Source organism: Vipera ursinii, assembly GCF_947247035.1.
Source record: "Vipera ursinii genome assembly, chromosome: 5".
NCBI classification, from domain to species: domain Eukaryota; kingdom Metazoa; phylum Chordata; class Lepidosauria; order Squamata; family Viperidae; genus Vipera; species Vipera ursinii.
In genome coordinates this window covers 47,877,305-47,894,674 of record NC_139518.1, presented here as the reverse complement: position 1 = coordinate 47,894,674, position 17,370 = coordinate 47,877,305, and the positions used below count along the sequence as shown (strand labels likewise).

Genomic DNA, 17,370 nt, shown 5'->3' with positions numbered 1-17,370 from the left:
AATCTTCTGAAATACTAGCTATTTTAGTAATTCCCAATAGATACATAGTTATATGTGATTTTTAAAGCTCTGGAGACTTAATTTAAATAATAATTCTGGTTTCCTTGCTACATAAATACAGTACGCTGTTCTATACATTCTACTCCCCCAACTTTTTTGAACAATTTTATAGACACAATATTTATACAGTTAAACCTATACTAATATTGGGAAAGGTGTCCCAAAGACTATTGAGAAAGGGAAAAAAGGATTAACTGGTACCCAAACTAGCTGTCTATTTACAGTATCTTGGCAATGGTTAGAAAAAAAGCAGAAATGCCATTGTTTTCTTTCTGTCCTGCTTTACTTAGTACCCTTTTACTTAGTAGAATTTCAGTTCATTTATACAATATATTAATGGTAATATTCAGGAATGTGAAGATCTAAACATACTTTACAAGACTTGCATAATCAAGCCATCTACTTTTCTGTTTTACTGAGGACTATAAGCCCCAGCAGCAAGAAGTAAATTTCTTCGAGTAAAGTGGAGGTGTATAACTGGTGTTGATTTGGTCATATATGTGCCCAGCAGCAAGTCCTGTGAACTTTCAGGAAGGTTTATGTGTCCAGTGGCTGTTGTAAAATCATCTGTCTCCAAGTCCTCAAAAGCTTTCACAGCATCCCAAAGTTTAACTGTGTTGTCCATTGAACCTTGGAAAAAATATATGAAAAATTATCAAAAATAGGAATTGCAATTATCAGTTCGTGGCATCCATGGATTCTATAAACACCTCACTATAGTCAATTTGCCAAACACAGTTTATTATTTCCTGGGAAAACAACCATTTATCACGGTAAATGTAAAAATAAGGTTTCAGAAAACAGTACTGAACATCCCTGTTAATCCCTGGACCAGAAAAATGTATGTTGAAGGTTGGAAGTGTTTTTCACTTGGCCCTGAAGAATGAACATATCCAAACTTTCAAATATTGTTATGGGGACTTCTGTAGTACACCTGCCATTCCTAATGATTTTTCCAGCCTCATCTGTCATACAGAAAAGTGTTTATGCCTCGAAGAGATTTAACACCTTATTCTCAAAGGGGTTGGAAGGGAGGTTCAAAAATAATGCCAGATATTTGAGGCATCTCTGTTCATGCTTGGATGAAGCTATCAAGACTGTTTCACTAAGCTTTCTATGCCATCTTTTGTATCACACTTAGTACTCTTGAGTCAAATATAGTTTGATGTAAATGGAGCTTATGTGCTTTATATTCCTCACTTTTTATTGTTTGTTGTATTTTATCTAATTTCTACAGTCTGATATTAGACTGTATATTCAACTAAACTAAGTGCTTAATATACCAGGAATTTAGAAAGAATTCATATGAGCTGTCATGTTTGGGAGGTAACACATCCATTTTTTAAAATGGAATATAGTTGAAGTTATGATAAATGCTCAAGCAAACCTACTGTTCTAGTAATAGTAGAAGTCGCGTCTTCATGGTTTTCTAAAAATATCTTCCCAGTAATGTTGACAGAAAAATGTTTGAAATGAATTTAAAGGAATATACTATAGATTACAACTTTATTTCAAGAAGACTCTGTAATCTGTAAATATGAAAACTGCAAAGACAATCCTAACAAAACTGATTTCAAAATTGTACAAATGTTCATTTCCAAAGCCTCAAGCTATATAACACTGTCAGGATGTCATGGGTGGATGGGACCATTTTTTAATACTAATGCAACTATTTCTGCAGTTACTTTTCATCTTTAGAAATGAGATAGTGCTGATACCATTAGTTTTCTAATAAATTGTTTTAATCATACCTGAAGCTAAGATCTCTCCGTCTCTACTGAATTTGAGTGCATAAATTGTGTCTGAGTGTCCTTTTAGCTCTCCTACCATTAAACCATGGCCAATATCCCACAGAAGCACTCTTCCATCAGTTGCTCCACTTGCCAAGAATCGTCCATTAGGAGAAAATGCCAATGAATGAACTGGTCCCTAAACAGTAAACAAACAAAACAGGCTGAAAATAATTTATAAATGTTCACATTTAAACATGCTTAGTGTTTAAATCTGCTAATCATTCCCATTCAGTTATATGGTGTTTGTAGATGAAAAATTCCAGTTGTTGGAACAAAATCAGTTGTGACGGATTGTCCATCTGATAACGCTTTCCAATCTCCAGGAGAGTCCAGAACTAACTGGGTCAAGTACACTTAATGTTCTATTTCCTCATTATCTACCTCAACCCAGAATCCAAATAATGAATATATGACCAGAAAGGATGTTCGATTATAGTTTTTTAATCATAAACAGTAATTACTCATAATACAAGCTCTATGTGATTTTCTCTCCCACTAGAGAAAATATCTCTTAGGGGCAGAAGGTAGTTTCCCACATCTCTTGATTTGGCTTCTAGAAAGACTAGTCATAAGCAATGTAAACCTGCATGACATTATAAGTAGCACTTTACCCTGTTCCTGAAAACAAACTGGCAACTGATATATCACTGCTGTTATGGCTTTCTCACCAGCATATAGCTGCCATATTTCACATTACTTAAAAGTTTGTAAGTAGTTTTCAAGGCCAGTCTCCAGTACAGATGCATTGTAGTAGTCCATCTTCAAAGCACAAGCAATCCTTGACTTACATTTAGTGACCACTCAAACTTAAATGGCACTGAAAAAAGTGACTTATGATCATTTTTCAGTTATGACTGTTGGGGCCTCCCCATAGTCACCTGATCAAAATTCAGATGCTTGGCATCTGATTCATTTATGACCCATATTTTTGGGTCATGATATGCTTTGTGACTTTCTGATAAGCAAAATCAATGAGGAACCCAGATTCACTTAACAACCATGTTACTAACTTAACTACAATGATTCACTAACTGTGGCAAGAAAGGACATAAAATGGGGCAAAACTCACTTTACAAATGTCTCATTTAACAGCAGAAATTTTGGGCTCAATTGTGGTCGTAGGTCAAGGACCTATGTGTAATAGTCATGAGTTACTTAATGCTAAGGCCTCCCGTTTTAGAATTGGGGCAAGGTGCCACAGATTCTCTCTTACTAGAAATGTTTAACATTTCACCAGGAAGTTCCCTAATAGGTAGAATTCTCATTGTATTTGTTCTCAGACTTGCCAGAAGAAAGTTTTGCTAGCTTGGTACACATACACACAGTAAACTATAAAGTGCCTTGGTTTGGGCTTAGCACGATGCACTAATCAAGCCAATATGGTTTTTAAAATAAGGGTCAGGTGTAATCCTCAGTAAACCATGGTTGGTAAAATATATGAACCTGTTTTATTATGACAAAAAAAATTCTGTTTGACTAATTTTTAAGTGAAAAGTTCTAGCTGAATATATTTGATGAGGGCTACTGGGTAAAGTTAAAGATTCTTATAAGTGTAAATTGTGGCTTACTTGTGAAGCCACAATCAGGTTTCCCCTAAAATTTGCATTTAAAAGTTATAATTTGATATCAGTCAGTCAGTCTGTCTTGTCTATCTATCTATCTGATTTTTGTGGCCACCTGAGTCTTAAAAAACCTCTAGACAACTTACAGTGTTTAAGAATATACTATTTCAAAGAAATATCCAGAGAAAACCACATAAATAAAAATTGAGACTAGCTCCATAAAAACAGAATCAGATGCTAAAGAGACTTCCAGAATATGTAGTGAATGGGAAGTATATCTATATATTAGATTAGCAGTAAAATCAAATTATTTCCATACAGGTTTGATAGTCATTTACCTTATGTCCTGTGAAGATTCTTACACAGTTTCCATTAAGTACATCCCAAAGCCTCACAGTTCTGTCTGCTGAGCCTGTGGCTATGTAGTTGGAGTTTGGGTGAAAACGTGTACATGTGACATCTGCCAAATGACCAGCAAAGATCCGCAAAGGCTGATAGTGATCTGTAGCCCACAAACTTTAATCCAACAGAGAGAAGATTTTGTAAGAGAAAAAAATAGATTGCATTAAAAATGAAATATTGCCCTTTTTGTGCCTCTATATAAATATAAACAGAACTATTTTTAATCAATGGCCATATAATTATGTAGTATAAGACATATGTTATAGCAGCAACTAATATAAAAGGTTTCCTTAGCTCAAAATAAACAATTCTGAGACTATCTGGATGAGAAACCCGTGCTAATTCTTACCGAGACACTCTGTCGTGGCCACAAGATACAAAGTAATATCCATACGGAGAGAACTGTGTGTCCCATACAGGATAATTATGTCCTTTGTATCCCACCAAACAAGAAAAAGTTAGAAGACTCCACAATCTGATAGTGCCATCCTCTGAAGATGACAGCAAATAGTTCCTGACAAAACAAGCAAAAAGGAAAAAAAATCTTAATCCTAAAAGTTTATCACAAGATACATCTAGCCAAAAAAATACCTGTAAGTCAAAAGTTCTCACACACTCAGTGAAGGAACTATTATCTTACCTATCAGGACTAAAGCTAGCACCATAGACAGGGCCACTATGACCATATAAAATCTTCAGTTCACTTGCTGTTTTTTCATCCATGATTCTTTCTAAAACATCATCAGATTCTTTATCTATGACACTGAGATCTGAAAGAAAAAAAACCCTAAATTTCATATTCAGTATAATCAACTACGGTAATAGTACTTGTTTTAGTAAGTGTACTTCTTAGTTCCTATCAAAAGACAATAGATTAAAACATGCCACAAATAGAGCAATTCAATGTGTGAAATATTAACTCTTTTAATCTAAAAGGTCCTCAGTTAAACTGCAGATGCATATATAGAATAACTTGGGTGACCTATTTGATAGGCTAATAGGCCTGCACTTTCAATATTTTCTTTTATTCTATCCTCCCAACCATCTGAATTTCCTATCTCTATATTCTTCCTGAATATGTTCTTTTCTTTTTGAAAAAAATACATTATCAGTGAGGTGCAAATCTCAATGATTCAGGGATTGACTTTTCCTGATAATTTGGGAACATTCTATTATTCCCAAAGACTGTGACAAACACAGCATGAATTTCAAGATCTGGCTTATGGAAGAAACTCCACTGAAGGAGTTCAGTATGTCCCAAAATGATGTTCCAGATTAAACAAGCCTATTTCAAGTCCATATCATCCCCGAGATAGGCTTTTGTTTTGTCTGTTGCCCAGGATTGTTGTTACAATTATGAGTAGCTATATAAGTCTTTTAAAATAAAATAAATGCATAAATATATTCCAAATCATGTCTACTGTACTTGCTTCCAGAAATCAGGAAACTACCCACAGAATATCATAGTTCTGAAGGAAATTTGAAATGGTTGGAAGAATGAAACATTCCCAAATCTTCCGGTATAAAATCAGTCAGTTTTGCACTTTTCCCCTTCCTTGGTCCTCATGTTGACTGACAGGTTCCTGAAGTATTCTTGGCTAGATTTCAGAACTGGTTTGTCATTGCCTCTTTCCTAGTGCTGGAACAAAGTAAGTGGCCCAAAGTCACTCAGCAGGTTTTATGCCTAAGGCAGGACTAGAACTTAATGACCTCTTGGTTTCTAACCTGATGTCCTAAGCAGTACACCAAACTGGCTGTTTTTGTACATCTATACACAATATTACAACTTATTATGAGCTGCAAGTCATGATGGTAATTAAACGAGGAGCCCATATGATCACCTCAATTAATGACTTCCATCCCTGTTCTCCCAATGTAGTTAAGCAACTGCAAAGGTCATTAAATGGAGCACTGGATGCCTCAAGCGGAGGAGGCCCAGGCCCTTACTGCAGCACTTCCACAGCTCAAACATAGCCTGCCCCAGGCCTCCTCCACCCCCGAACACCCCATGCTCCAAGGTCCCTGCACGCCTTGGGTCTGCTTCCACACTCCAGTGGATACTCACAGACCTGGGCCTGTTTTTCCTTCCCACTGAGTCCTTACGGGCTTTGGGCCTATTTCCCATCCTGCTTGGTCCCACACCTTCTTCCCCATCCCCTGTCACCATTCGGTCACTTAAACCTTTTCAGTAATGTAGATCTCCTTCTGGAAGAAGCCACTTCACCTTCCTACACAGTGGAGGTTGCATAGCTCTGTCCCAGAAGCAGGTACCATTTGGAGCGGCCACAATTCATACCCCACATGGCACCTGCTTTCAGGATAGTGCCACATGGCCTCCACTATATAGGAAGGCTGAGGGGTACAGTCACCTGCTGTCCTTCCCCAATGTGGTCTGCATTTTGGGAGTGGCCCCAATGAAATGGCACCCATTTCCATGCAGGATGGAGCCATTCAGCCTCCACTGTGTAAGACCACACACACAGCTGTTGCTTCCAGGAGATCAACAGTACTGAAAAAATAAGTGATCAAATGGTGATAGGGGTGGGGAGGAGTGTGTGAGATCCAAGGGTACGGGAAGCAGGCCCAAGGCTGGCAGGGACACAGCGGGGTGGGGAGGTAGGCTGGGAGTGTGTGTGCGCTGCAGCTTCCCATCAGTCAGTCATAAGGGCAGGTAGCTTGCCAAGTGCCTAAATTTTGTTCACATGATCACAGGGGCATTACAGCAGCTGTAACTTTGGGCAGAAGCATAATTCCCTTTGTTCAATGCCACTGTAATTTTGAACAGTCTGAACAAATGGTTGCAAGTCAAGGACTACCTGTACAAGACTGCATCTGTACACAGGATGCATGTCTGAAGTTCCAAAAATGTAATAATTGGTTCACTAAATACGGTACTGTTCAGGTTTTTTTGACGTATATATTTATACAAAAATACATTTTGCAAAGGTATTAATCCGAAGGTCTTAAGTAACATTAAAGTATTGTTAAGCAATTAAAGAAATGTGAATACTTAAATTGCAAAGAAACTAATTTGGCCATTATTTTAGTATTTGTCTCTTCAGTTTAATACTGCTATTCTAACAGAACAACTTCATGAGAAACCTCTCTCAGAACAGTTATTATGAAAATTAAAATGAGAGTTAATTTTTATTACCTGTGGCTAATTTTACACTGCGAAGCTTTTTGGGTGTCACAGACCATACCCTGACGGTGGAATCAGCAAAGCCTCCAACGATCATGCTAGAGTCATCTGTAACATCCACAGCTGTAAGACCCTGTTTACATAAACCACAATTAAAGTTTTATTGTAAATAAAAAGTTGAAGCACTATACCAGGGGTGTCAAACTTGCAATGTCATGTGACGTGTCGCGACTTTTTTTCCATTGCTGGCAATAGGGTGGGCGTGGTTTCAGCATGATGCATCCGGCCCGTGGGCTGACAGTTTGACACCCCTGCTAACTATACCAACAATAAAGCCAACAATACAGTATCGATTGGGGTAACAATCAGTCACTCTCTCTTAGCCCATCCCACCTGACAGAGTAATTGTGGGGAAAATAGGAGGAGGAAGGAATAATAGGCATGTTTGCCCTCTTTGAGTTATTCATAACAATAACAGAGAAAAGAGTTACATTAAAAAGTTAAGAAGTGAATAAGGCAAAAATTATCAGCTTCATTTTTGTCTAAGTGGCTTCAAAGTGAGAAGAGAGTTTGACAGTACAAGTATGTAGCTGTTTATTACTGGGGGCAAAGTGAAGAAACAGTACATCCAGATACACACCTATTGCTGAAGCCCTATTTATGTGTTTTCAAAAGTATTGCAGGGTGGGGGTGGGGTGGTGGCTTCCCAGGATAAAATACAAATGGGGCCACCTGGATTACAACACAAAAAAGGCATGGACTTTTGGCCCATATTATATGATGGGAGAAGCTTGTGCTACTTTCTCACTCTGTTAACTGTCCCCAGAAATAACGGAGCAAAGATTATAACAATAACGGAGCAAAGATTATAACAATAACCTTTATCTTCATATTAGATTGAACTAGTCCACAAAGAAAGTTTGAACTTTTTGAAATTTAACATTCTTTATTTGGGAGACTGAAAAAAATAGTGTTCCTTCAATAATTTCTACGTCTTTTGATTTCCCTCTCCAATCACTAATATCACTAATACAAGCCTTCATCAATCACTAATACAAGCCTTCATCAAGGCTATATTGTGATCTGATCCACTTTCAATCCAGTACACTAACCTGGTATGCATTAAGAAATGTGTAGAAGCAAATAGAAGGCAAACAATCTGGACCAAGCCGAACACGTTTAGTAGCTTCCTTCATATTCATTATTTTATCCAGCTTATCAGAATCCTTTAGCTCAGGAAGAGGAATTCTGCATAAAGAACAGTTTCAAAATACAGATAAACATTTTCAACCTCATTGAGCAGATGCTTATCCTCAAGCAAATTATCAGGACTTCCTCACTGTCCACTTGAAGACTAGTAAACTTTTATCTGCACCCTAGTATAAACTATATGGTGATTCACGTAATTTATAGTTTTTCTCTATTCCCTCCCCACATGAATACCTCTTTACACTAGAGGTGTCAAACTCACAACGTCACATGAAGTGTTGCAACGTATCGCAACTTTTTTGCCATTGCCGGCAATGAAGTGGACCACAAGAGCCTTGGTGGAGCAGTGGGCTAATGCCTCCTTAAGTAACACCAGCTGCCTGCAATTAGTGCAGGTTCGCGTCCCACCAGGCTCAAGGTTGACTCAGCCTTCCATCCTTCCGAGGTAGGTAAAATGAGGACCCAGATTGTTGGGGGCAATTAAGCTGACTTTGTAATAATGCCGCTTGGGGTGTGTGTGAAAGCCCTAATAAGCAGGCATATACATAGAATGAAGGCTACTGCTAAGCTTGTAAACTGCCCTGAGTCTTCGGAGAAGGGCGGGATATAAATGGAATTAAAATAAAAAAAAATAAATAAATAAAATAAAATTTTGCTATGATGCATCTGGCCTGCTTGCCGGCAGTTTGACACCCCTGCTTTACACGGGGGTGAAAATGGAGGAACATTTAAGCAAGAAAGAGTTGCCTATTACTTTGAAATGTCACATTTAAGTAAGAACTGCACCTGAGCAATATAAATGGAAGTTGTTCTATGTTTCAACATTACCTATTCTGAGGAGGAGCATTTGGATCCTGCTTTTTACTTTTTGATCCCATATTATCTTTTTTTGGCTTCTTCTTTTTTGGCTTGCCCTCTTCATTCTCTCCCTCTTCATCTTCATCATCCAAAGGTAACTCAATTTCTGGTTCTTTTAATAAGCCAAAAAATACCTGTAAGTCAAAAGGATCAACACACCAATCAGCCAATAGGAAGGCACCACATAAACACAATTTCTAATCACAAATCAGAATCCGAAGTTCTTGTTTAAGGATAAACCAAGAACCTAAAACATACCAAAAGTATTTTTAGTGTCTATTTCTTTAAACAGCACCTCTTTCCTGACATATCCCCAAAAAAGGTAAGAATCTCAAACACCTTGTGAATACTGAAAGGAAATTACACTGATCTAACCATAATTCTGTCTCTAATCTCTTGCCCTCCAGATATGCTGACATATCAGAATTAGGAGTTGGGGAAGGGTTATCTAGATAACTGCTAGATTAAGGGGACCTAGTAAAGCATTTTTACACATAGTGCTGTTTTTTGAAGCTTCTGGTCTTATTTCAGTGCAAGTAAGGCAACTGGTTGTTATCAGGCCTGGGGTTTCCAGGGAACCAGAGACTTGCTTACCTGCTCAGGTAGCCATCCTTATCCTCTCTTTGCCTAGGATTTATATAATTGTTTTTATAATACTAATCTTTTAATGTGAATATTTATACAGGTAGTCCTCAACTTACAAGCACAACTGAGCTCAAAGTTTCTTTTCCTAAGCCAGACATTTGTTAAGTGAGTTCTGCCCCACTTTTATGACCTTTCTTGCCACAGTTAAGTGAATCACTGCAATTGTTAAATTAGTAACAGAGTCGCTAAGTGAATCTGGCTTCCCCATTGACTCTGCCTGTCAGAAGGTCACAAAAGGTAATCACATGACTCCGGAACACTGCAACCATCATAAATATGAATCAGTTGCCAAGCGTTTGAATTTTGATCATGTGACCATGGGGATGCTATAACGGTCATGTGAAAAAACAGTCATTAAGTCACTTTTTTCAGTGCTATTGAAACTTCAGTCACTAAATGAACTGTTGTAAGTCAAGGACTACTTGTATTAATTTTTTCCGGTTGTTTTTACAGTTGTTTTATTCAATCGCTGTGTGCCACCCAAAGTCATTTTTTTGTGAGATGGGCAGCTACACAAATTTGATTAAATAACTCTCTCTCTGCTCACTTCCTGCTTTATGTATGGTGTGAATAACTTGCAGCCTTTTCTTTACGTTCAAAAGCATCTGCTATCAACTGATTCAATATTTCATTAATCTATACCTCCCCTACTACCATGATGGGTCGAGAAATTATTTGTTTTCATCCTGCCTTTATTATTTTTGCAAACAACTCAAGACAACAAACATACCCAACACAACTTCCTCCTCCTATTTTCCCCACAATAACAATCCAGTGATGTGAGTTGGGGTAAGAGAGTGTGACTGACTCAAGGTACCCAGCTGGCTTTAAGCTTAACCTTAAGAGATGAAATAGAAAAAGTTTTACTTCCTTGTTCATATAAGCCAAATTTAAAAAAGGAAATGAGCTGTTAGCTTGTTTCTTATGGACCAAAACTCGATAGTAACTTAAACATATTGTTTTGAAGCTGGTTTGTTCTCAATAATTATTTTTCAATTTGAGCAAAACAGTAAATTCTGGTTAATTGGAGCATAATAATGTACAGTATTTCAAGCAACCCACTATACCAACTGCGGCCATAAGTGTAATTTTCACATTTTTTATCCCTGTACAATACTGTCCATGATTTATTTCATGTCATACCTTTGCTTTATTTGCTTCTCGTTTTGCTTCTCCAGCTAAACTTCCCACCATAGCATCAATCTGTTGTTTACTACGAGGCATTCCATCAAAAATATCAATATAAAGGTGTTCTTGAACAATGTTCCAGATCTGATTGTTCTGTTTTTCCTGAAGATGTCTCTTCAGAAGCTGGTAAGAGTCACGGGAAATACGCAACACAAACTTGCTTGTTCGGAAATCCAGCATAGTCTCATTGCCCCTCATATGCTCTTTTTTGGTTAAACTTGATAATACACGCAAGTCATCTTGGTAATAACATTCTTGATCCCCGTGAAACCTGGGAGATTAGTGATATATTAGAGATAAGTAGGGACTTAATCATCATATTAATTAACTGAAGTAATTGGGAGATCTTGAAACAGTTGTAAAGTTGTATCACAATTAGTTGTATAAAAACTATGGCACAGAAATATAACTGAGATGTATGGAAAATGGAATGGAAAATAACTGATAATCCCGTTTGCAGCTGTATATGTAACCAAAATGGGTAACAACTGACAATACCAAAGTTCCTATGCAATACATCTAGAACACATCCAGACATATGTAATATTTTTCCAACCAAATCATGGGCAATTATTTTCCCTTACCCCAGCTCTATTCTTTGAAAATCAAAGGGAGAAATGCTGTTCGTGACCATCCAGAACTTACAGCTGGTCAAGAAGGCAGCAGTATGGGAAATGATAAAGCATCATGTTATGTGCACATGACCTTGATGCTTCAAGAACTGCACTGGTTACCAGTTGCCTTCTGCAATTCAAGGATCCTGTTTATCACCTTTACAACTTTTCATGGTATGGGGCTTGGCTGAGCAACCATCAACCTCCTGCCTACCTAGTACAATTAAGGAGGTCGGTATTCTTTGTGTCCGGTCAAAAAACATTGTCATCTTACAGGACCCAGAACTGGACCTATTTTGTTGTCTTCTGAAGTATTATTCCTGCCAGAGATTTGTGCAGCTCCCACCCTTAAGATGTCTAGGAAATTACTAAAGACCTAGTTGTTCCTTGGTGATAAGCTGATTGTAGAGCCCTTTTAGTTATAGTTGCTTCAATGTTTGTATTTTATACATATATATATATGTAAATATATATAAATATATAAATAATATATATGTACATATATTGTCCAGAGTTGCTAAAGAATTGGATCACAGAAAACAATAGTTTTAGCATTTCAGAGAAGAAACCCTCCTTTTACCGAAAAGGAATAACATTATTCAAAGATTCAGGCAAGCAGTAAAAATTTACATAGACAAAATATACCTTAACTAGATTCTAAGCACCTCAGAATTAAATTTCTTTGACATATACATAGCTACAAGCAAAGGCAAGCATTATATTTTATGTATATTCTTCGGAGAAGGGCGGGATATAAATGGAATTAAAATAAAAAATAAATAAATACATGAAACCAAAACTCCCTGAAAAAAATAATTTATAGATAGTAAGTAACCAAGTAACTGGGAATCTCTTTATTTTGCATCAACCCTAACCCTGAAGAAATCATATCCACTTACTAAACCCAATCAACCACCTTCAAAAGAATGTCTATTAATCTTTCTCTGCCAAGAGGGATAACTGGCAAGGTTTTTATATTTTCAAAATGTTTCAAATGTATTTTCTATTGCTTATTAGTGAATATCCATGGATATTAAATCAACAAAATTATTACTTTTCAAAGAATGATTTTGCTTCATTTTCATGTCCATTGTAGACTAGTTCCAAGTACATGTGTACAAACAGAGGATAAAAAAGTTGTGATAATTCAGCTCGATGACAATCCAGAGCACGTTCAATGAAGTGTTTCAATCCACTGTAATATTCTTCATAAAGTGCTGGATCTCCCTGTTGATTATAAGCAGATAGCACTGCACTCACATCTGGCTGATCTTCTACAAGAACTCCGGCTAGAAAATTAATATAGGAAAATTAATGTCTGCATTCTTTTCCAATTCGTTATTTCAATCCTAAACCGTCTGAATTCCTTGAAACAAAATCTTCCATTTTACTTCAAATCCAGCACATATTGACTATGAAATATGTTAACTAGCTACATTCAACTGATGGCTAGCAAGAATGTTTTGACCCAAATTTATCAACTAAATGTTTCTATTAAGAACAGCTGCATTAGCAATTTCCCTATAAATATAGATTTGGTTTCCAAATGCATATTTTCTTTTTAAATTCCACCCTTTCAAAGTTACAAATTGTTTACAAATTGTTTACAAATTGCCTGCCCCACCCAAAATTACAAATTAAGTACAATAAAATCAAATATATAGAATGAAGGGAAACTCTGAGGACTGACTAAGATCTATTTGTAGCATGAGATGATCAAAGAAAGAAAATACTAGTGCAATGCTGTTAAACTTCCATTTCAGCAAGAGCTTTCTCCTTCTTTCCAATCCAACAGAATGTTTCCAAAATATGTAAAGGGTATCAGGTTTTGGCCTCTCTGTAGAATAATTTTTTGAAAACTTAATTTTCCCTAATGCATTCTGTATGGGAGAAGCAATTTGGCAGCATCGTAGAATGTAGCTAACTCTCCCATTCTCCCTCTAAGACCCCCCACACACTTTTTAAAATTCACATATATTTACATACAACAAAAGATAAATCAAAAGGAAAAAAAATTAAAAATACAAAAAAGAAAATGAAAAAAAGTTAAGAAAGTTAAGGAATTTTGGATACAAATTCATAAGATTTTAAAGATTAATATGAAGAAACCAGAACTCAAATTTATCTGAGATTTATGGACAATGAATTAGAAAAGAGGTATAGTAGACTGATTTTTATATATCGCAACTGCAGCAAAATTACTGTATGTACAACAATGGAAGAATAATGAAATTTTCATGTGGAGAAATACATTGTAAAAATGTCAGAATTTGCAGAAATGGTAAAATTGACCTCCCTGGTTGGGGAAAAAACTTTTTTCTGAAAAATTAGAAACCTTATATGGACTTTTTATAGGGACGCGGTGGCTCAGTGGGTTAGGACGCTGAGCTTGTCGATCAGATGGTCGGCAGTTTGGCGGGTCGAATCCCGAGTGCCGCGTAACAGAGTGAGCGCCTGTTACTCTTCCCAGCTTCTGCCAACCTAGCAATTCGAAAGCAGGTAAAAATGCAAGTAGAAAAATAGGGACCACTACGGTGGGAAGGTAACAGTGTTCCGTGCGCCTTTGGCGTCTAGTCATGCTGGCCACATGACCACGGAGAAGTCCTCAGACAAGTGCTGGCTCTTCGGCTTTGAAATAGAGATGAGCACTGGCCCCTAGAGTTGGAAACGACTAGCACGCATGTGCGGGGAACCTTTACCTTATGGACTTTTTAATGAAAAAGAAATGAACTGATGATTCATGAATTTGAAGATTAAGAGAGATAGGAATTAAATGAGGGGCTGAAGGAACTTGTATAACATTTAAGAGAGTGGAGGGACAATAAAATTGTAATTACCTGTTGAAAAGAAGGTTGGAAGTCATTTCTAAGACCACTCCCTTTATATTCCCTGTGATATCACCAAAAGCAGAGCTATTTTAAGGAATTGTCTTAAATCATCTTAGGCCTTTAATCATCTTAGTTGCTCTTCTTTACACTTTTTCCAAGGTCTCAACATCTTTTTTGTGATGTGGTGACCAAAACTGGATGCAGTATTCCATGTGTGGCCTTACTAAGTATTGCTTACTAAGGCAGTACTAATACTTCATGTGAATTTGATTCTATGTTTATACAACCAAAGATTGTATTAACTTTTTTTGGCTGCTGCTGCACACTGCTGGCTCATATTTAAATGATCATCCACTAGGACTCCAAGGTCTCTCTCACAGTTACTGTTTTGGAGCCTAATCTGTACTTGTACCTTTGGTTTTTTCTGCCTAAGTGTAAAACCTCGTTTTCCTCCACATTAAATTTCATGTTGTTGGATAGGGCCCGTTGTTCAAATCTGTCAAGATCTTTTTGGATCCCGAGCTTGTCTTCTGGGGTATTGGCTATTCCTGCCAACACACTAAATTTACTGTGGTTTTATTACTATAACTTCAATAAATTTAGAAGGATAGTGCTGAACTGATGTTTTCCGAAATGAACTCCTATACGTTTTATATCAATTGGTCACGAGTGCAGGGCAAAAGTAATTAGCTGGCTGAATGAACACTTACTATTAATGTTTTATACCTCACCTTTGCCAGGAGGACCCAAGGGCGCTGCAGGAGGTGTCGTAATAGCGGCTGGAGAGATCGTAGCTCCAGTCTGGCCAAATGTGATAGAATTGATTAGCACGTCCCCAGCTCCAGGAGCCACGATCCCGACATTGAGATCCTGTCCTTCCCCTCCATGAGCTCCGGGGACCCCGGGCGCTGAAGAATTCGGGTCGCTCGAGACGTCGTCGATGAGGCCACGGGCTTCCCTACGGAGGATCTCCTCCGATTCGCGCAGATTGCTGCGCCGCAAGAACTGCAGCACCGCCTGCAGAGTCTGCCGGTCGGCGGGTAGTTGACAGGCTGCCGGCGTAGGGCTGGAAGCCACCGAGCTCTTCGCATCAACTCCTCCCGCAAGCGGCTCCCCATCCGCGAGAAGGGTGGCAGCGACCGAGGAGGCAGACGGAGGAGGGGCAGTTGTTGCAACTGCTGCTGCCGTCGAAATCGGAGACTGGGAGAGAGGAGCGGGCGGAGCGGGCGGCGCTCCTGCATCAGGATCCGGCTTTACCGGTACTGGCTCCGTCGGCTCCTCCGGCAAAGCAGCCATGTTAGCGCGCCCAACGGCTTCACCTCCCCTTTTGCTTTCCCGCGTTTTTGCGACAGTCCGGGCATACTCGCCCAGCGAGACCTTGAAAGGCTCTAAGGAAGAGGCTTCCCATTGCTTTACGACAGTTCCGCTTTATGGAAATCAAAGGAAAAGAGCTATTTCACTATTCAAGAGCTTGGATAAAATCGCCCGCAGAAGCTTGTATGTGTGTGGTTAGATAATCGCATTTTCTGAAATGCGCATTTTCCCTTTTAAAGTTTTTTTGAAATGAAAAATTGCCTACAGCTTACATACAAGCAACCCCCATTACTTATCAAGGCATCTTTACACACTGGAAAGAATAGTATCTTTGGTACGTTGTTTAGTATATCAAATCTTGTTGTTAGCTGCGAAGTCGTGGCCGACCCATCGTGACCCCATGGACAACGTTCCTCCAGGCCTTCCTGTCCTCTACCATCTTCTGGAGTCCATTTAAGCTCACACCTACAGTACTGCTTCAGTGACTCCATCCAGCCACCTCATTCTCTGTCGTCCCCTTCTTCTCTTGCCCTCAATCTTTCCCAGCATTAGGCTCTTCTCCAGGGAGTCCTTCCTTCTCATTAGGTGGCCAAAGTATTTGAGTTTTAGCTTCAGGATCTGGCCTTCTAAAGAGCAGTCAAGGTTGATCTCTAGAACTGACCGGTTTGATCGCCTTGCAGTCCAAGGGACTCGCAAGAGTCTTCTCCAACACCAGAGTTCAAAGGCCTCAATTCTTTGGCGCTCAGCCTTTCTTATGGTCCAACTTTCACTGCCATACATTGCAACTCGGAAGACCATAGCCTTGACTATACACACTTTTGTTGACAGGAATCAAATCTTGGGAGAGCTCATTTCTCCATAAAAGTTAACTAGTAATATTTTAATACTGCTGCTAGGTAGAAAAAAAGTTAAACTTGTATTACATTGCATAAAATATAATAGTTATTTGAATTCTGAAGTGTCTTATTCCCTTCTCTATTCATTGAGCACATAGCTTTTACAGTAACGATAAAAAATGCTTTACCTTTCAGGATTAGATATAAACCTATAAGGCATGCAAGTTTGCATACAGCAGATAAGTAGCAATCCCTGATATCCTTAAATATGGGTCCAAAAGACCTTCAAAAGCTCTCACCAACTTATTTGTTTAAACCTATTAAACTTACTTTTAAAAGGAAAATCCATTAAATGATGAAAAAAATTATTAAATATGTTACTTTAATTTTACTTTTAAAGTAAATTTTACTTTTTGTTTAAATTTATATTTAAATAAAGATTTACCTTAAAAGTAAATTAACATATTTAATAGTTTTTTCTTTATATTTAAACAAATTACATCTAATTATATGTAGGGCACAGTAGGGTGGAGCAGGGCTCAGCTTCCCCCCCCCCCCGTTAAATTACAAAGATCTGTGACCTTCAGTAACCTCAACAACTAAATCCCACCTATATATTTGGATGCCGCAGATGTAACTTGGTACTTGGAGAACATTTATTCTAGCAGTAAATAATTTTTGTGCATGGAAGTCAAGCTCAATTGAAACTATAGTCTAAAGACAGATCAATAGAAGCAGCAAAAAATCAGCGTTATTTTAAGAATTGATATCTAATTAGCATTACAGTACAACAGGTATGGATGTAAACGATCAGATATTCTATTTCATTAATTTTCGTCCCTACCTCGCTCACATTTTTACACCACTTCCTGTGTGCATACATTTTACATTTTACATTTCAATCCAATTTTAATTTTGA

General features: G+C 37.9%; 1 protein-coding gene across 1 annotated transcript; it reads right to left on the bottom strand.

The window, feature by feature from the left end:
- Positions 1-463: 463 nt before the first annotated feature.
- TAF5 (TATA-box binding protein associated factor 5) lies at positions 464-15,718 on the bottom strand. Its single transcript, XM_083363758.1, has 11 exons — positions 15,033-15,718; positions 12,528-12,762; positions 10,815-11,130; positions 8,997-9,160; positions 8,072-8,207; positions 6,972-7,092; positions 4,458-4,587; positions 4,167-4,331; positions 3,754-3,931; positions 1,812-1,989; positions 464-690 (listed from the first exon to the last, which is right to left on the bottom strand). The coding sequence occupies exons 1-11, from the start codon at positions 15,595-15,597 to the stop codon at positions 473-475; spliced, it is 2,406 nt and encodes an 801-aa protein (XP_083219884.1). The 5' UTR covers positions 15,598-15,718; the 3' UTR covers positions 464-472.
- Positions 15,719-17,370: the final 1,652 nt, after the last annotated feature.